Genomic DNA, 21184 nt, shown 5'->3' with positions numbered 1-21184 from the left:
ACTCTATGACTCTTCCGGCTTTAACGGCTTCAAGACCCTGGGTTCAGAGTATCTCTGTCCCTCTATAAATGCAAGCCAGTATCCTGTGTGACTTGCCACTTCAGGAGGCTGGTTAAGGGATGGGCCAATTATTATTTATAATCAAGTGTCACTTGCCCTGACAAGATAATATTTAAGACCCAGGGTCCTTTACCTGGAGCCGTGGGTTAATGGTGAAGCTACCTGCCGTGGGGTTCATACAGGAAACATACTGTACATTCATGATCTCCTTTAGGGACAGTTTATTCCGATCATACCTGGAAGAGTCAGAAACCATGAATGAGAGTTGTGTAACAGCCAGGTAGGTGAGATCAAACAGTGCATTGTCAAGGTGAGAACTGATATTGTTGTAAGCCCTTGATACAGGCAGGTGTGTTCTATCTTTTATGTGTTTTGGGTGTTAAAATCTAGGAAACTAACAGAGATTGAGAAGTGACAAGTGCCTAAGACTAAATCCTGATGAACCCAGTATCTACAGACATGACACAAGGAGAAGGGTCCACAAAGATGGACTAAGAGGTAGGAGAAAAATTAGAGTGTGGTACCCTAGAAGCTAAAGAAAGCCAGTTATTTCCAAATGAAAAAAAAAATAAGAAAAACAGTAGCCCAAAAAGAGTCCATTGGATCTAGCAACAATGATACAGTTGGTAATTTAATAAGAACAGTTCAGTAAAGTGGAGGGGATAGAATCCAAATTATAGTGAACCGAGGAATGAGTGGTTAATGAAAAAGAGGAAACATTAATTTTGTGACAGAGAAGAGAGACAGGGCAGTAACTAGAAAGTAATTTCTTTCTAACACATTGGAAAATATTTGCAAGTTTTAATGTTGATGTGAAGGAGCCAATCAGGAGGGAGGGAGACTAACTGAGGAGGCTTTCAGGAGGTGCAAGAGAGTACACTTAAGATGCTGGTGGATGGTTACGCCCTAGTAAGATGCAACAGGAGAGCAAAGAAAAGGATGCACACGAGTGCATGTAATTTGTATAGATGTGGCACATGTGTTCTCTCTGAAGTCAAGGCCATCAGATGAGGTGGGGTGGGAAGTTTGAGCAAAGAGGAGGGGGCATGAAATAGACATTTTTGTGAGTGAAAATGTAGACAGACTAAAGAAAAATGGTAGAATTGCCAGGAAGTTTCACCTTCCCTTTTAAGGTTTATGGTGACCTAGAATCAAAAGAAAAACTAGTTAGTTGTTTTTTCCAGTATAATTCAGATGCTCAAATACTGGTGTGGAGATTGTGCCTAGTTGTATATGGCAGACATCTGATAAAGACTTTAGGAATGAATGAAAAGTAATTCAAGTTACCCTCATGACTATAATTCTCTTTGAATTTCCTCATCCTACTTCCTACTTTTCTCAGCAGCTGACTCAGTGTGAGTTAGAAAGGTGAGCCAAAGTTGCTTCAAATCATTGACTTGCTTTTCTTTTCTGGCAAGTTCAGACCTTTTGCTGTTAAAAACTATACTAATGCAAGATATACGAGACTGTGCGAGCTTCTCTTTATGAGGCAAAGGCTACTGGGTCTCCCCTGCCTGCAGACCCATGCATATTACACAGGGTATTATATGTTATCAATGAAGTACCCTCTCAATGCTGAGGGGCTATGGGTGGTGGTGGTGCTGGTTCTGGTGGTGGTTGCTTGTGACTTCTTAGGGAGTTTAGAGAAGGCTTTTGGAGAAGGCATCTTTTGAGATGAGTCCTCAAGAAAATAGTAGGTTTTTTCCCCTTAGTTGAGAACTCAGCACCTTCTCTGGGCAAAATTTTTGTGTGTGGACATTAGTGCCCCTGTCTGAAGGAGCTCTTCAGAGAACAGAAAATTCCACAAGGTATGTGGTTTATCATGGGGATCCTTATCACGGAGCTCAGCTCCATAATGTTTGAACTCCAACCCCTGTCCCACAGAATTGTGACTGACCTTCAGCCCTGCCTTTGGCTTTGCCCCACTGACCCCAGTTCATTTTTGGGCTTGCTCTTACCAGTGGCCATAGTCCAGGTACTGCCTGATGATGGTGTGGGGTTGCACGGTCCCATAGGCATCCACCTCAGGCATGTTCATGTCATCAATGAAATAGATAAGCTTCTTGTTGCCTGGGGGGCCATAGTTTCTGCCAGCTTTCTTTTCTAGAGGCTTCTCCAGGACAGCTGAGGAGAGAGCCAGTTAGTGAGAGAAAGAGGTTCAAAGCTTAGATGCCAGCACTGAGACAGCTCAGATGTTAAGAACAAACCAAGGTGTTCTTGTGCATCTGTTCACACACAGACACATACACACACTACACTCACCCCTATACCATCATCATCAACAACAACAGCATTAGCCACTAGATCCAGGCATTCTACAGGACCAGAAGGTGAAATCACAAGGCAGTAATGGTGACAGTACTGACCAGGCAGTACAGAAGATGTGCACGGTGCTAGGTTTTTACAAACATTTATTATCTGGTTTAATCCTTATAATAGCATTGTGAGGGTGGTATTATTGTCCCATTTTATACAAATAAATAGATCCTGGTTAGACCTGTCCTTTCGAATGCTGTGGCTCCCATTCCAGGGCTAGAGAGAGGTTCCTTCCTTCCCTTGGCGGTTCCAGAGGAATTATTGATTACTGTGCCACAGTGCTCTTGGAGTGCTAACCTCATGGGTTTTCGGGGGAGAGGGGTGCGCTTGTGTGGGGTGGGGGAGACAACAGCCTCAGAGAATTTCCCAGATGTTTCCAGCATCATGAATGGCTACCTTCCCTACCTTTGGATTTTCTACCCGTCAAAGCATTTCGGCCCATTCTGGGGATTGAGAATGAGACACTCTTCTGGACTTGTTTCTTCAATTATCAAGTCAGAGAGAAGGAATCAAACAGCACAGTTTTCCAGCCTGATAAGACTTGTTTAGAACAAACTTAAGTAATAGAGTGGAGATATATGTATTTTTTTATCAATAAAGCAATTAAATATTTATGTATTGCAAAACCCACATTTCCTATTACAGCTGGAAGCACTAAGAACCATCTGATTTCTTCTCCTGAAAAACAAGTTTGTAAACAAGGAAAAAAGTGTCAATAGACATGTGAAGGTGACAGATAGAAAGACAAGTTCTTTCAAGAAGGCTTGAATATTCTAATTTTCTGGTCCTGACTTAAATTAAGTGTTTCAAATAGGAATTAAATTTAAATTTAATTAGCATCCAATTAACATACACTATCAACCAATTAATCACCCAACACCTTCTTCTCCCCTAAAGATATAACAACTATACAAGATCTGTCAAAATGAAATATAATTAATGGGCTGCCAAGGACATGCTTTTGACAACAGCTCTTCTCATAGGAAATTCTCTCCTTAGGAAGACTTACTTTTCCTCCTCTCAGGCAGTGATATTCAAATCAACCCTGAAATTAAGCATACCCAGTAATTTGGGTTGATTAAACTCTTTATGCTTCTAAATGATTGTTGAAGAGAAAAGCATGTCAGTTAGCAAGAAGTGGGCCTTGGAGTGCACTAGATTATCTCAAATAGGTGATATTAGGTTCCCCAAAGAAAGCAAGGACTCCCAAGTAATAGCAGGTACGTTTTTGAGTCCTTCTTATACCAAGCAATGCTCCATGGTCCATCTAGGATGGAATAAAGAGAAGTTCCTCCATTTCAAGACAGAACTGGAGAAGTAGAAGTGGATTTAAGTTTCTGCAAAAGTGTTGACGTTGAAGAGTCTAAACCAATGAGACATAAAGAAGTGACCCTTTCCTCTCATTTCTGAATTCTGCATTGTCACAAGCTTACCCAGGAGTCAAGTCTATATCCAGGTCCAGAATTCATTTGTGCCACTTCTTCTTGAGCCCCAAATGGAACGGCTTGGGGTTTTGTCTGAGAGCACATGGAGCAACATAGCTTCCTACCAGGGGTATGTGTTTTAATTCACATTCATGTCATTTCCCCCTGCACCATTTTGCTGCCATCTTACACCCAAAGTGCAAACACTTTTCAAAGTGGTTTTCCCATTTTTCTCATTTCAAAATATATCTAGACTCTGACCACTTCTCTCTGCCTTTATTGCTACCATTACTGTCCTTCAGCTTTACTTCCCCAGCGGTCTCCTGGCTGTCACCCCAGCCTCCCTTTGATAAAGCAGACACAAGTATTCTTGAAAGCAGGAGTTACATAATACAAGTATCCTTGTAAAGCTTAAAACCCTCCAGTGGAGTTCTATCTCACTTGACGCAAAAGCCAGTTTGGTTACTGCCACAAAACTTGCACCTCTGATTTTCTATCCTACTGATCTCTCACCCTCCAACACCACTTTGCTCCCCCTGCTCTAGCCACCTTCCTTCTGGCACCCTAAGCACTCTCCCTCAGGACCTTTGCTCTGGCTATTTCCTTTGCCTGGGATATTCTTGTCCCGAACTTTACCATGGTTTGCTCCTTTACATCTATCAAACATTTATTTATTCAAATGTAATTTTCTTAGTAAGGCCTTTTCTGGCACTGTATCTAAAATTAAAATCCCCACCCCACCCTTTATTTCCTGTCCCTATTTCATTTTTTTTCCACCACACTTACTGCCACCCTAATATCGTATATATTTTACTTATTTATCTTGTGTATTATCTCATCTCTTCCTCATTAGAATACGAACTCCACGAGGCCAGGAATTGTTTTGTTCAATGTAATCCCAGCACTTAAAGCATTACCTAGCATATGAAGGATGCTTATATTAAAACTAAGACTGAACAAATGAATTTTATTCTTATAATTAAGTCCATGAGACAGGAAAAGAAAAAATACATATTATCCTCATTTTATATTAAGGAAATAGAGGCTAAGCAGGTTAAATGCCTTGCTGCAAATTAAAATCCAGGTGATGCTGATTCCAGTGTTCCTTCCAAGCACTCATATTCCAGCCCCTCTCTGGGCATGTTCCTGATTATTCTGGTCCCAGTGAATTCTCCAGCCTCTGAGCTTTAAAGCAATTTGTTCATTCATCCATGGAACACCACTAGGATCTGGCTCTGTACTGAGTACTTGATATGCTCGATATCACCTCTTTTCTTTTTTCTCTCTCTCTCTCTCTTTCTTTCTTTTCTCCTCCTCCCCCTTCTCCTACTTCTTCTTCTTCTCTCTCTCTCTTCCTCCCTCCCTCCCTCCTTCCTTTCCTCCTTCTTTCTCTCTCTCTCTCTTATTAGATAAGTTGAAGGGTTACAGAAAAATCATGGATAAAATATAGGGTTCTCATATACATCCCTATTATTAACACCTTGTGTTGGTGTGATACATTTGCTTTTGATGAAAACACATTTTCATAATAATACTATTACCATGGTTAATCCATGGTTTAACGTAGGATTAACTGTACTGTGCATGGATTCCATGGATTTATTTTAGTTTTTATTCTAGTAACATATCTACAAAAGTTTTCTCTTTTAAACAAATTCGAATTTATAATACAGTGTTGTTAATTATGTTTGCAATATTGTGCTACCATTACCACCATCTGTTACCATCACCTACTTCTTTTCCTCTTAACAAACGAGAAAGCTGAAGCTTAAAGAAATTGAAAGACTTTGTCCCAGGTCACACAGTCAGTGAATGGCACAGGAAGGGTTGTAACCCAGGTCTATCTGACTACAGAGCCTCACAAACCCTCTACTGCAAACTACTTCTTACATATTTCTATGACCTGGCTTCTATCCTTGAAAAATCCCAGTTGGGTTAACTCAACACCTGCACCATATTTTTGACAGATTATTAGCAATTAAGCAAGTCTTATTTTGCACTGTGACATGACTCGTGTACCTGTGCTTGAACTATTTTCCTTTCATGTTAGTGAATTTTTCAGGTGCTTTAGACTTTTCATTTGTATTGTAAGGGCTTTGAATTTAGTCTTCAAAAAATAACATATGTGGCATGATTATAAATATACTATATATTTACTATAGAAACATTAAAAAGCATGGAAAATCATAGTGATGAAAGTGAAATCTCTCATTATTCTATCACCTAACAGTAACCACCCCTTTCAATAATTTAGTGCATTTCATTGCAGCCTAGTCTCTTTTTTATTATTTGCTCTCTTTGCACACATGATTTTTCCTTTACAAAATCAGAATTATACTGAATATACTGCTTGCATATTTTAAGCTTCATTTAATATTTAAATCTCTTCATATGATTCTAAAACATGAATTTAATTGCTGCATTGGGTTCTATATTTTGTATGTGCCATCACTTATAAAACATTTTTTCTGTTGTCAGAAACGTGTTTTTCCCAATTTCCTTATACTTTGTAACACCCACCATTCCAGACAGAATGGTTTGCCCACTATATGACACATCTTGATGATTTAACTTTGGTTCGTGTCATCTCCTTTTCAGAGGACTAATTAAGGTAAGTGGAAGAAAACTGTCTATAGGTACAGCCTGAACCCCACGGTCCTCTGAGGTTGAGAGTTTGATTAGATCCTTTAGGGTCCTATCCAGTCCTAAGTTTTTAATGAACACTTTATTATGAAGTTCATGATTCACTTTATATGAAGCCTCTAACACCTGAACTCCTATTAAATTAGTGTAATTAAGTATTCAAGTGTTTGTTGCATGAATAATTGAAATTGCAGTCAGATATGGCAAGAGCTTCAGGATTGGGAAGAATCCAACCTTTGGCCCTCGCCCTTACCACTGTAACTATGAGTACATTGATACTTTAACTTAGTTCTTTGTTTCTTTTTTTCTTTTTCCAAACTATCCTATCTATAGGTCACTGCACTTTGTGTTTATTGTACTTAAATTTACAAAAACAACAAAAAGAGGCTTAAGGTATTTGAATAGACATAAAAAAGACCAATTAAACTAAAAACTAAAAGGGATTCCAAAATTATACAGGAGAAGAAACTTTTTTGCACCAGTAACCTAGGATGGCACAGTAATTACAATTAAATATAAATTTATTTCACATTTCCATTTATGAACTGCTTGCTTAAAAGCTCAGACCTAAATTTATGTATAATTACAGTAATGATGTTATCCAAGATTAGTGGTGCAAACCCATCTCTTCTTTTGTATGGAAACCTTTTCCAAGCATTAAATTCTTGAAGGCATAAATCTTGCATACTTACAAAAGGTATATCAGGCTACAAAATGGACATGGTCTTCAAATGAGGTTTTTAAAGAATGTATAAAAATAACTTGAAATTATTTTCTATGATGGTAACCCTCAACAAAACCCAAGGGTAGAGCATTAAATTGAAACTCAGTGAAGAGAATCAGAGCAATGCAATTGGGCTTGAAGAGTTTAGGAACACATGGAGGAATGGGGAATGAGCACAGACCTCTGCCTCTCTCAACGTGAGATACCAGTGTTATTAAACCAGAGCTGGTGAAGGTAGTGGAGAGTTGAAGTCAGTTGAAGCCTGAATTTTCCAATGACTGACTGAAGGGCCTGTTTTATTTATCATCAAAGGGAAAGATATGTATGTGCTCTATATACCAGAGAAAGAGAAGCAAAGCTGACATTCCATTATGGAAATTAATTTAATCTTATAAAAATAGAAGGCCACTATTTAGCTTGAATAAATTAGGCAGCTCTGCTATTAAGTCACTGTGTGACTTTGAAGGTATGTCACTTAACTCTCTAAGGCTTGTTTTCTCATTTTGTAAAAATGGGGACAATTATATGATCTGTGCTAGACACTATTTCCAACCTTCTCTTTAGTTACTTTTCAGCTGAATGACCATGTGACATATAGTTCTCAATGATATGAGGCAGGCAGAGGTCCATGGAGTTTCTGGAGAGCTATCATTTCTTGACATGGGCACTGCCCCTCCCTTTTATCTTTTTTTCCATTTGGAATGCAGAGGTGATGGGGCAGCAGCCATTCTGCCACCATGAGGGAACAGCTAATAGAATGGTAGCTATTTTAGCATCAATATCATTGGACCATTGAACCAGCATTATCAACTGCCTACTTCCAAACTTCTTGTTGTGTGATAAAAAAAAAAAATCCCTCTCTGTTTACACACTAGAGATTGTCTGCTTTACTTGCAGCCAAAAGCATTACTGATAAAGTGTCTCACAGGGTTGGGAGGATTATACGAACTAAAGCCTACAGCACAATGTTTGGCACACTGTAAACATTAAATAAATATTCTCCACACTGGTGGGCTGTATGAATGCTTGAAGCTACAACCCCCATTTGTATTTAAAAGGAGTCTTAAATTGGTGCTTAGAAAAGTTTGTAATAGAAGACTATAGAGATGAATGTAATGAAATACAGAAGAGATGCAGATATTATCAAGCATCTGTCTCCTCTATAAAAGAACACCTGATTTTGAGAAAAACAGCATTTGAGGGCTCTCAGGATGAATAACCTGCAAAATGTACTGTTGGATATCTCTATGCATTGACCTGCTGAGAGACGTTATTGCCCATTTGATGGCTGGAACATTTCTTCATCAAACATTATTTTTTGCTTTAGCATGGTTTATGTTAAATTCCTCTTTCAAGGAAAAGAGGTTTGTTTGTGTTCCTTTCGTTTGGAAGTTGAGGATTTGAAGTTTGTAATATTTATAGATTTTTAAGTTTGAGAAGGATTTTATTAATATTATAATAATAGCTTCCACTTACTGAGCCTTTATTGTATGCTAGGATTCAATCTAAGTGTTTTACATATTTTATCTTAGCACTCAGGAATGAAAAAAAAAGTATTGATATATTCAACAACATGGAGGAATCGCAAAATCATGCTGAATGAGAGAAGTCAGATAAAAAGGACTATATATTGTATGATTCCATTACATAAAATTCTAGAAGATGCAAACTAATTGATAGTGACACAAAGCAGATCAGTGTTTGCCTGGGGTGGGCAAGGGTGGGGAGTGATGAGAAGAGGGATTACAAAGGGACAGGAAGAAACTTTTGGAAGTGATGGGCATATCTGTATTTCAATTGTGGTGACAGTTTCATGGATGTGTAGATATTTCAAAATTTATCAAATTGTGCACTTTAAATGTGTGCAGTTTAGTTTAGTTTATGTCAATTATAATTCAACAAAGCTTTTTAAAAAAGGAGAAATGAAAAAAAATTATGCTGTCATTCAGTAGGAAAATGAATAAATGAGCTGTGATTTAGTCACACCTTGTAATTCTTTGCAGCAGTGGAAATGAATGAGTTAGGTCTGAATATATCAAAACAAACTAAAAGTATAACAGTGATGAGGAAGCTATGGTACAATATCACATATTTGAAATTTAAAGTCATATATCATACAATGACACTATGTTTTTATGGATGCATATATGTATCTAGAGTATCAACTTGAAATGATACACATCAACATTAATACTCTAGTTAACACAAAGCAGGATGGAGGAAGGGATGGGGTGGTGGGTGAGCTGTACTTACAATGCTAAGATTCATGGCAAAATGACAAAATTTTAGCATCTATTAAATCTGGGTGTTGGGTACATAGGCATCTGTTATCTTATTTTCTGTACTTTCCTGCATGTTTGAAATAATTAATAATTTTTTTTTAAGTTTAAACAATTCTCCATCCTACTCTCAGCATCTGGTTCCCTGTGCCAAAGGTAACTGCTGTGACCAGTTTCTTGTGTATCCTTCTGAAGATATTCTAAGCATATATATATAAGCATAGATATGTGTGTGTGTGCCACATAAGAGAGTACATTTTCACATATCTCCTTTCAAACAAAGCACAATTCAGAGCATGCTCTATGCACTATTCTATGTCTTGCTCTTCTCAGTCAACAAAACTTTGGAAAAGGATCCAGTTCAGTACATATAAAATTTCCTCATGCTTTGTAATGGCTGCATAATATTTTCCCATATGGATACAATGATGGATAATTAGGCTATCTCTCACTTTTGCATTACAGGCACATTTTTGCACATCTTTCTGGGTATACTACCTTATTAGGACACTGGGCTGAAAAAAAATAGCAATGGGCTCATGGGCAGTGAGTGGGATAATTTGCCTCTTCTCTAAATGATAATAGAGCAGTTGTCTTCTGAGTTCATATATCTTCTTTTCAAGTTTTTTTATTTCCCTCTTTAATATCAGATTTCTGAATCTCACTTTTCCAATGCTTGGTGGCACCCTTTCTCTTGCCATTTTGCTGATTCTAGAGTGTTTTGGGTTAGGAGGTCAAATAACCTAGATTTTAGGGGTGTGACTAAAGTGAGAGGGAGTAGGCTCCAAGGAAGGGAATACATTTTTCAGAGTTAAAGGTATAAGTCTTATTGCATGCTTGCTACTATTGGACTTTGGGTTACCCTTGTGGTAGAATGAACCATGCCCCCCACAGAGACATGTTCAAGTCCTAACACCCTGCCTATAGTTGTGAACTCATTTTTAAATGGGATCTTTGAAGATCCTATTAAGATGAGGTCAAGCTGAATCAGGGTGGGCCTTAATCCTATATGACTGGAGTCCTTATGAGCAGGGGAAATTTGGACATAAACAGCGGTAGCAATGAGAAGACAGCAATGAGGGGCAGAGATTGAGTTATGGATTGCTGATAAGCCACCAGCATAATGCTACAGACTTCAGAGAAAGTATGGCCTGCTGACATGTTGATTTTGGACTTCTAGCCTCCAAAACTATGACAGTAAATTCCTGTTATTTAATTCAACAAGTCTGTGGCTTTTACTAGAGCAGTCCTGACAAACTAAGACAGTTAGCATCTGACACATACCTGCTGACTGTTTGATAATACGAGATGATGATGATGATGATGGTTATTATTATATTGTAGTCAGAGTTTCTAGAGAAATTTCCAGGGCCCAAAGTCCACAAGCCTGTGCAAACCTTTCAATAAGTTTTCAATTGCCTTTGACATCAAGGCACTGAACTGCTGTGTGGAACAATGTGCCCTGGAGTACAGATCAGGGAGGTGTGTGGAGAGAAAGGATGGGAGAAGAAGGCAGTGCTAAGGGATATTGTGGAAAAAAAGGAGTGGGGGGGGGGGCGGTGAGAAAGGACACACGAGAGGAAATGCACAGTTCTAGAGGGTGGAGGTAGAGGTAGTCAGGCCAAGCAGGGCCAGACACCCAGTTGCAGCCCCGTGGCAGGTGACGTGGCCACCCAGACACCTCGCCTCCCTCCTGCCCCTCACCCTGCAGCATTAATGATGTGGTGTAGTAGTTGAATGGCACGTTTTTCACCAGGCATTCCTCTGGATCGAGGCTGGCCAGCTTTGCTCCCACTAGGACAGACTTGCCCGTGCCAGCTGTCCCCACCAACATGACAGGCCGTCGTTGCTCCATAAGCCGCTCCATGAAGTAGCATACTCGGATGGTCTCACTGGTGTGCACCAAACAAGCCTGGAATTGGAACATGGCAATTGTGTCAGGAGCTTGTTGGAGAAATAGATGCATCACAAAATGTTCCAGATCATTTCAGAAGAGGGAATTCTGTCACCATGTATCGACCCACCTTCATCGGAACTGTCTTCCTTAATATATATAGCAGGAGAAACTATGGGACATTATTACTCTAACCAGTGAGTTCATCCTATAAACTCATTCTCGGGGCTTCCAGAGAATGGAATACCCAGAAGTTTAGTAGAGAACATCCCTTTCCTCTATCTGCTTATCCCCCTGTGGCTCCTCTAAGGTATTTTTTTAAAAACTTTTATTGTAATAACATAATGCAACTCAAAATTTCCCATTTTAACCACTTTCGAGTATACAATTTGGAAGTATTAATTATATTCACAATACTGTCTACCATCACCACCTTTCATTATTCCAACTTTTTCACCGCCTCAAACAGAAACCCTGTATCAACTGAGCTGTAACTCCTCGTTTCCCTCCCCCACCCAGCCCCCGGTAACATCTAATCTACTATCTGTCCATATGAAATTTGCTCCTTCTAAGTATTTCATATACATGAACTCATATAATATCTGTCTTTTTATATCTGACTTATTTCTCTCAACATGATTTTTTCAGAGTTCATCCATGTTGTCGCATGTATCAGAACGTTTTTCCTTTTATAGCTGAATAACATTCCAGCGTATGTATATACCACATTTTGTATATCCACTCATCTATAGATGGGCACTTGGGTTGTTTCCTTCTTTTGGCACTTTTGAATAATATTGTGAACACTGGTGTACATATATCTAAGTCCCTGCTTTCAGTTCTTTTGGATAGTGTATTTCGGAATCTTCTTGCTAATTCTACCCCGTTCCTCAAGGATGTCTGCCTGAACTAGTACCAAGTTTCCTAGTCTTTGGAGGATCTTATGAGTTCATTAAAACTACAATTAGCTCAAAAAGATGTGCAGATGGGGGACTGCTAGTCCCTAGGAGGGCCAAAACATTTGGACACTGATACTGGACTGTTGGTAGAGCTGCTGCAGATTGTTGGGGGCAATTTCTTGTCCTCAGCACACTCAGCCACACTCACCTGCAAAGGCATCTCTGGGTCAAATTCAAACTTGGGTATTAGTTTGGACCAAGGCTCAAATTTCTTGGTCTCCGGGTCTATGTAGTAGTCAAAAATAGTGCCTTGGGAAGGAAACTTGACTGTCTTGAACTCGGTCAGCCACCACTTGCTGAACTCTGCCCGGTAGTCCACAAGCTGCAAAACAAAGTGTGTCAAAGGTCAGAAGGCCAAATAGACAGCAGGCAGGGGGTCCAGGCCCAGGAGCACAAGTGCTCCTGCTGGATGGACCAGCTCCTGCAGGAAGGACAATGCTCACCCGAGGATCAGTCCCTATAAGGCTCTGCATTGTAAAGCTGTCAAGGAAGCAGTCCTTGGGAAAGCTCCAAGGACTGCAGAATAGACATCAGGAAATTCTCCCTAGATGTCAACCCCTCATTCCCCATCCCCAAACCCCTCCTACCTCAGGACCCACTTTGGGCAGCTAGGCAGCCAGGCAGCTGTGGCTCTGGAACATGGCCAGGAGCCTTGCTTGACAACATGGCTGAGCTTCCATGTGGCCTGTGGAGTTAGAGGGAGGCCTGCACAGGGTGTAGGGGCTGGAGAGGAGAGGTGGTGCAGGAACTTGGAGAACAAAGGGAGCCCATGGGCAAGTGTGGTCCTACAGATAAACCAACCTCCATCCTCCATAGGTTCCAGAGACACAGCAATTTCCATGAGCCGTTTAGGGATGGGTGGAGTAAAGGGGTGAAAATGCCTGCTGACACAGGGGTGCAATGTGCTTGAAGGAGAGAAACCCCAGCAGGGAAGCCAGGTTCCTAAGCATACATACACATCACTTCTTTCTGTGCCTCAGTTTCCTCACCAGTGAAATGAGGATTCTAGAATAGATTTTCAAAGTTCCTTCACATTTTAACATTCTAAAATCTAGGAGCAGTAGAGGGACACAAAGTGAGACGTCTTTCTGAAGGAGAAATGTGTAGAGGTGCATAATGTACATGTATACATACTAGACTACTGGTCCCTTAGCAGTAGGGCTGTGCACCCAGTGTGTGCAAACTGTCTTATTAGGGACAAAACAGAAACACACTCACACACTCAAATGCACTCATATGTACTCTCTCTTACACGTGCACACATATACATACATGTTCACATCCTCATAATGTACCATCTCTCACATACACAGTCACACATACATACACTCTCCAAAACATGCCCACTGCTATTGGCAACCCTATGGGAGAGAAAAATCACCCTTTGTACACATGGACCTAGGAAAATCCTTAAAAGGGAAGAGACCCAAATCGAGACTTTAAGGAACTGTTCTTGAAGGGCACGGCAAGGACAGACTTCAAAGGCAGGACAGACCAGGAGCTGGGCACATGGTGATGAATCTGGACTCTGCAGAAATGACACTCCTCATTTTGCTATTAAATATGTAGTATTGAATTATTTTGCTTTAAGATGAGAATGGAAATTAGGCCAGGGCCCCCAGTTAAGGACAGATTTGTTTGCTGTTCTTCCGATTTGCATTCAGATTAAGGGATGCTATTACTCTTCAGTATTGTTCTTTCTAATAAAAAACTTTAGAAAAATCATCATTTTAAAATCATGGATCAAATTATTGAAGACTTCTGACTTTATTAAAACCATGTTCATATGGACAGTTGGAGCAGAGGGCCACCTCTAGAAAGAATGAGCTTGGGTGGGTGTCCTTTCATCATGCCCAATTCTACCTCCTGCTATATGATCAGTCTCTCAATCAGGCTACTGCTTGGGTCATGCCTGCATTTTCACCCATCTGTGAACTGGCACTTGACCTTACCTTCTGCTGTAACTGGACACTGTGAGGACATGGTCATCTCTGCTAGCCAGTCCAATTGACTTCTCACTTCTTCTCTACGGGCATCGCTTTAGCAATGGACACCAGTTGACAAACCCCTCTGATGTCCCCTCTTCTTTGGATTATGAAAATTCTCTGCTTTCTTCCCTGGCTCTTAGCTTTGATGAGAGTAAGGCTCAACTGACATACAGTAGTAGAGTTTAGAATGCAATTTCACCCCATTTGATCTTTGCAAAACTCTAAGATATGCCAGCAAGTTAAAATGATTCCTATTTTATACATGAAAAGACAAAAGCTCAGAAAGAAGCATACGGCAGAATTGGAAGTGGTTCCCAGGTTTTTGGCCTCCCAATCCACTGCTCTTTCTACCATATGATTCTGATAGTAATTCCCTGTTATAACTGCAAAGTATTTAGCCAGGACCATTTTTTTTTAATTGGGCATTCTCCTTAGCTATGGACTCCATTTTGTGTTTCTGCTCTGCTTTAATGACAGCTTTTTAAATATAATCAAGACTGGTGTTCCTGATGTGAGTATTTTGACCAAATCCCTACTTTTCAATTTACAGCACTATTTTTGGTGTTTAGCTTTAATGCAGGCTGTGGATGGGTTTTGGACATTCCCTGCTGGTAAAAGCTTTCTCCTTTCCCCATGGGTCAACATGGCCACCTATGGCTACAAGTACTCTGGCCCAGGAAACCTGGAGGGGAGGCTTTCTCTTGGGCTTTTAAAAAGAGTTGGGTGGATTTAGATATTTCTGTACAGGAATAGAAAAATTGATCAAGTATCTTCATTTTGATCCCCCACTGCCTGCTCGTCACCAACATGGGAGAGAAACTCAGTAGTTGCTCTCTGACATTTCAGCAGTGGAAATGTCAGACACTGCATTTGATGGAAAGCAATCTTTACCTCAAAGGGAAAAATGTAAAGCTGTCAAAGAAACAATCCAAGGAGAAGCTCCAGTGACTTCAGAACAGACTTCATGAAATTCTCCAAAGTCAAGTTCCCAGGCCAGGCATCTTCCTGTCCTTAGGAGATTCCCCATGCCCCCCATCTCTATCCCCAGTATCTGGATCTGAGCTCCTAAGAAGCTGTAAGAGCTGCTTTCCGAATTTTGAGCACCAAAGAACACGTTAGGCAGTGATGGGAGACAGGGTGGATGTTACAACCAGGGCCTGTGAAAATGGGCAAGAGATTGTGAATTATTGCTGTCCTGGCTCATCTCCATTTTGGATTCCTAGAATATGGTTTTGCCCTGGGAGGCTAAAACTTTTTACCTCTCTCTTGAAAAAGTCCCTCGACCAACCCAACCAGAAAGACTAAATTAAAGCTCTCCAATAACTGCAGTTTGGTTTGATCCCCTGTTGTGGGAAGGCTCCACATACCTGCTACAAAACTGAATATTTTAAGTATTTATGTTAGGATAATATTCATAATAAGCATGTATGTGTGCCAATACATGTGTTCATGTAAGACAACTAGACTAGCATATATATTTGCTCAATACTTACAACTGTTCTAGAAACTGGGTGCACTATCATCATCTTCACATCTTTTGTACACATGGGGAAAGTAAAGCACAGAGAGTTAAATAATTTGCCCAAGGTCCCTCAGCTAATAAGTGGCAGAGTTATAATTCAAACCCAGGCACTCTATCTCCAGAGTCTATGTTCTTAACCACTATGTGATATTGTCTGGTAGCTTGCAATTCTCAGTTGTAAAGACTGGCTGACATAAATTTCACTGTTTAGCTTCTAGATAGAATATCTTTTATTTGAAGGGAAATAAGTAAGAAAAAAAATCTGGGAATATATGAAGGGTTATGAAATAGGATGCCGTTTATCCCAAACTATGTCAAGTCGACATTCCTACCACCAAAGAGCATGAGGGCACAGCAACCAACACCATGAGATAAATTCCTTTTTATTTCCCATGTCTAGATGCCAATTAACCTTTGGTCCAATCTTTTTGGACAGCTCTGTGTTTTAGAGGTATGTTGATATGATGGCATATGCTGTGTTGGTACAGAGCAGCCTTATATCATCCTTGTTATAGAAGATCTTTCTAAGGCTAAAGGGGTTCCTTTCACTGATACTTCTAAACACAGGACCACCCCATCTCTCTCTATAAAATACACATCACCTTGAAAAATGGATGCACTTATATAAATAGTTACTCAAACACAAACACTGTAACTGCTCCATTGAGGTTAGGAGATAGGTTCATTAATTTTAAAAACAACAGCTCCAAACACACCACAATCTTATCTCTCTCACTGAATGAAGCCCTTCTATGGGGATTGATGGCTCTAGCAAAACAGTGAGTAGACAACTGTGATGCCCTAAAATTGGTTCTGACACTTCACTGTCACATCTCCCAAATCTTTGCTGGGAAATCCGTTTTAGCCAGTGCAGAACAGAGTATGGGTGTTAACATGAGCACACCCTCTTACCTGGTCTTGGACCATTGCTCCACCAAAAGCCCAGATGGCAGCAAACACAAAATAAAGTTCATAAATTTCCTTGGGGCAGTCTACAGGGATGTCCTCCTTGGTCAGAAGGCACTCCAGAAGGTAGCACAGCATCTGAACCATGCTCTGCTCTGGGATTGGGATAATCTTCTTAAACCTGCAAAGAGAGACCCAAAAGTGCTCAGAAAAATGGGATGCTGCATTCTGAGGTGTGACTGGTCATCTAGCAAATTTCTTGGTTTTGATGGTCTCTGGAATTATCAAGTTCTTTGGGATGAAGAGGACCGTAGTGATTATTCTCATCAGGTATTCTTGGGCCATCTCCTTTGGAAAGAAGTAAATGCACAGAGTTCTCCAGCGAGGACTCATTTTCTTACCTTCCTTTCCTATGATACCCCCCCCCCCCCCACTCTTTCCTTCTCTAAATACTGAGGATTCTCCCTCTTAGTCCTTGTGGAACGCAGCAGCTGCAACAAAATGAGCCAATACCTCACAGTTTCACTCCTTTTACAATTTCTTCAGTTGTCAGAAAGCATCTGAAGAGCCAAGCTGGGTGCGCTTCTGAGGTCTGTGCTTCCATTTCACTTCAGAAAAGATCCCTTGATTCAAACACACCAGAAACATTTTGTCTGGGGCCAGAATCTTATCTGGGGGGTAGAGGGGCCTGGGTGATGGTTATTTTATACAATCATGATTAATTAATGGAGCTCCTCATGTGAAAATATGCCTCCATATATTTAATGGAGCTCCTCATCTGACTTTGCTTTGGCCTGGTCTGGGCTTCAATGTTTTGGCAGAAAGGCAGATATCAAGAGATGCATAAAAGCCATCCCATGACAAGGAAATAGGTACACACACACACACATGCATACACCCACACACATGCACACACACGCTTCTATATGGGCACTCTCATCACAGTAACATATACAGGTGTACACCACAAAACCACACACTCAACACCACTTGAGAGCCTGTCTGTATCACTACCTCCCATGGGATGATGAGCTCACAGGACACACAGAGGCAGGGTCCACTGTCATTAGAGGAACACCACCACCAGCTGACACTTTAAAATTCATTTCCTAGCATTGGGCTTCAGAGTTGCAGAGCATTCTGTTCTTCTTGGTGCTTTGGGTTTGTGCTTCTATTAATCTCCTTATAATCCTTACAACAATGCTGTGAAGTGGTCCAGGAGTATAGGTCTTGCTCCCATTCAAGGGATGAGAAGACTGTATACTTCGTTTATCACACACACACACACACACACACACACACACACACACACATATTTATTAATTTTTAAAACAGTTTTATTCACATCTCATACAATCCAACCTAAGTAAAAAAATCAATGGTTCCACTATAATCACATAACTATGCCATCACCACCGCAATCTACATGAGGACATTTCCATTTATTCTGCAAAGAATCCCATACCCCTCTCCTATATCCCCTGCTTACTGACATTTAGCTTTGGTGTATTGCCTTTGTTACAGTAAATGGAAGCACATTACAATGTTACTGCTAACTGTAGATCCTAGTAAGCATTGATTCTATTTTTTCCCATATACCATTCCATTTCCAATAACTTGCACTGTTGACATTCATTTGTTCTCCCTCATGCAAAGACATTCTTATATTTGTACATTTAATCACCATCACTGCTCATTCTAGGCATCGCTAAGTTATACCATCATAGTTCTTATCCTCTGTCTTTCCTTCTTGTGTCATACATGCCCTCAACCCTTCTCCGTCAACCACACTCACACAGCTTCATTCAGTGCATTACAATATTTTGCTACCATCAGATAGTATTGTGCTATCCATTTCTGGGCCTTTAGAATCAGTCTTGTTGAACATTCTGTATTCCTTCGGCATCAAATGCCTTATTTCTGCCCTCCGCCTATCTCCTGATAACCTGTGTTCTCAACTTTAACTCTCAAAGTTCACTCATTAATGTTAGTTCATATAAGTGAGAACATACAGTATTTGTTCTTTTGTTTCTGGCTAATTTCCATCAGCATAATGTCTTCAAGTTTCATCCACATTGTTATATGCTTCATGACTTTATTCTGTCTTATGGCTGTGTAATATTTCATCATTATCTATATACCACAGCTTGTTTAACCACTTGTCTACTGATGGACATGTGGACTGCTTTCATCTCATCAATTTTGAATAACACCATTATAAATATCCATGTGAAAAGGTCAGTTTGTGTCTCTGCATTCATTTCCTCTGAATATATACCTAGTAATGGGATGCTGGATCATATGGCAATTCTATACTTAGCTTCCTGAGGAACTGCCGAACTACCCTCCAGAGTGGTTGCACCATTTTACATTCCCACGAACAGTGAATAAGTGTGCCTCTTTTTCAATATCCTCTCCAGCACTTGTCATTTTCTGTTTTTTTGATAATGGCCATTCTAGTAGGTGTGAGATACTTCATTTTGATTTGCATTCCTTAATAGCCAGTGAGCATCTTTTCTTATGCTTTCCTCTTCAGGAAAGTGTCTGTCCATGTCTTTGGCCCATTTTTAATTGGGTTGTCTTTTTATTGTTGAGTTGTAGAATATCTTTATATATTCTGGATATTAAACCCTTAACTGATATATAGTTTCCAAATATTGTCTCCCATCGTGTAGGCTGCCTTTTTACTTTCTAATGTATCCTTTGATACATTAGTATTCAATTTTGAAGAGATCCCATTTACCTAGGTCTTCTAATTGCTCATATTTTGGGTATAAGGTCTAGGAAACTACCATCTATCACAAGATTCTTAAAATAGTTCCCTATATTTTCTTCTAAAAGTTTTATGATCTTAGTTCTAATGTTTAGGTCTTTGAGTTTTTTGTATAAGGTGTGAGATATGGGTTCTCTTTTGTTCTTAAGGACGTGGATATCCAGCTCTCCAAACACCATTTGTTGAAGAGGCTTTTCTGTCTCAGTTGAGTTGACTTGACTGCCTTATCAAAGACCACTTGGCTATAGATGTAAGGGTCCATCTCGGAACACTCAGTTTGATTCTAGTGGTCAATACAGCTATCCTTATGCCATTTTGACCACTGCAGCTTTATAATATGTTTTAAAGTCAGGTAATCTGAGACCTACCACTTCATTTTTCCCTCTCAAGATATTTTTATTTATTTGGGGTACTCTTCCAAATAAATTTGGAATAAATAAAATCTTCTCTTCCAAATAAATTTGATTATCCATTTTTCTATTTCTGTAAAGTAAGTTGTTGGGATTTTAATTGGTATTATATTGAGTCTATACATCAGCTTGGGTAGAACTGACATCTTAACTATATTTAGTCTTCCAATCCAAGAACATGATATGTTCTTCCATTTATGTAGGTCTTCCTTGATTTCTTTTAGCAAAGTTTTATAGTCTTATGAGTATGGGTCTTTTATGTCCTTGGTTAAATTTATTACTAGATATTTGATTCTTTTGGTTGCTATTGCAAATGGAAGTTTTTTTCTTGATTTCCTCCTCAGATTGCTTATATCTGGTGTATAGAAATACTACTGATTTTTGCATGTTAATCTTGTGTCCTACCACTTTGTTGTATTCATTTATTAGCTCTATTAGCTTTACTGTAGATTCTTCAGGATTTTCTACATACAGGATCATGTCATCCACAAACAGTGAAAACTTTACTTCTTCCTTTCCAATTTGGATAACAGTGGTGACAATGGGCAACCTTGTCTTGTTCCTGATCTTAAAGGGAAAGCTTTCAGTCTTCCCTCACTGAGTATGCTGTTAGCGCTGTTTTTTTTTTTCATTTATTACCTTTATCATATTGAGGAAGTTTCCTTCTATTCCTATTCTTTGTTGTTTTCATCAAGAAATCCTGAATTTTGTCAAATGCCTTTTCTGCATTATTCAAGAAGATCATGTTTTTCTGCTTTGACATTGATATGGTCTATTACATTAATCGATTTTCTTGTATTGAACCAGAAATACATACCTGGAATAAATCCCACTTGGTCATGGTGCATAATTTTTTTAATGTGCTGCTGGATTTAATTTGCAAGCATTTTTTTGAGGATTTTTGCATCTATATTCATTAAAAAAATTGTAATTTTCTTTTCTTGTAGTATCTTTGTCTGGCTTTGGTATGAGGGTGATGTTGGCTTCATAGAATGAGTTAGGTAGCCTTTCCTCTTCTTCAATTTTCTTGAAGAATTTGAGCAGGATTGGTACAATTCTTTCTTGAGTGTTTGGTAGAAATCACATGTGAGGGCATCTGGTCTTGGACTTTTGTTTTTGGAGAGTTTTCTGATGCCTGATTCAATCTCTTTATTTGTGATTGGTTTGTTGAGGTCTTCTATTTCTTCTTAAGTCAATGTTGGCTGTTCTTTCTTTTCTAGGAAGTTGTTGATTTCATATAAGTTGTCTAGTTTGTTAGCTTAATAGTTGTCTACAGTACCCTCTCA

The 21184-nt window shown here is 39.5% G+C and overlaps 1 protein-coding gene across 10 annotated transcripts in view; it reads right to left on the bottom strand.

The window, feature by feature from the left end:
• DNAH9 (dynein axonemal heavy chain 9) overlaps positions 1-21184 on the bottom strand; it is a 372566-nt gene that overhangs the window by 172804 nt on the left and 178578 nt on the right. For all 10 annotated transcript variants that reach the window (XM_077166001.1, XM_077166002.1, XM_077166003.1 and 7 more), the window contains 5 exons: positions 16722-16896; positions 12448-12621; positions 11151-11358; positions 2019-2184; positions 194-296 (listed from right to left, as the gene is read on the bottom strand). In XM_077166001.1, coding sequence (XP_077022116.1) covers positions 194-296; positions 2019-2184; positions 11151-11358; positions 12448-12621; positions 16722-16896 — 826 coding nt within the window. The remainder of the gene's footprint in view (positions 1-193; positions 297-2018; positions 2185-11150; positions 11359-12447; positions 12622-16721; positions 16897-21184) is intronic.

The sequence above is a fragment of the Tamandua tetradactyla genome, chromosome 6, assembly GCF_023851605.1.
Source record: "Tamandua tetradactyla isolate mTamTet1 chromosome 6, mTamTet1.pri, whole genome shotgun sequence".
In the NCBI taxonomy this organism is placed as follows: Eukaryota; Metazoa; Chordata; class Mammalia; order Pilosa; family Myrmecophagidae; genus Tamandua; species Tamandua tetradactyla.
Note: the sequence above shows the minus strand (reverse complement) of the source record. Positions and strands in the feature narration are given on the sequence as shown.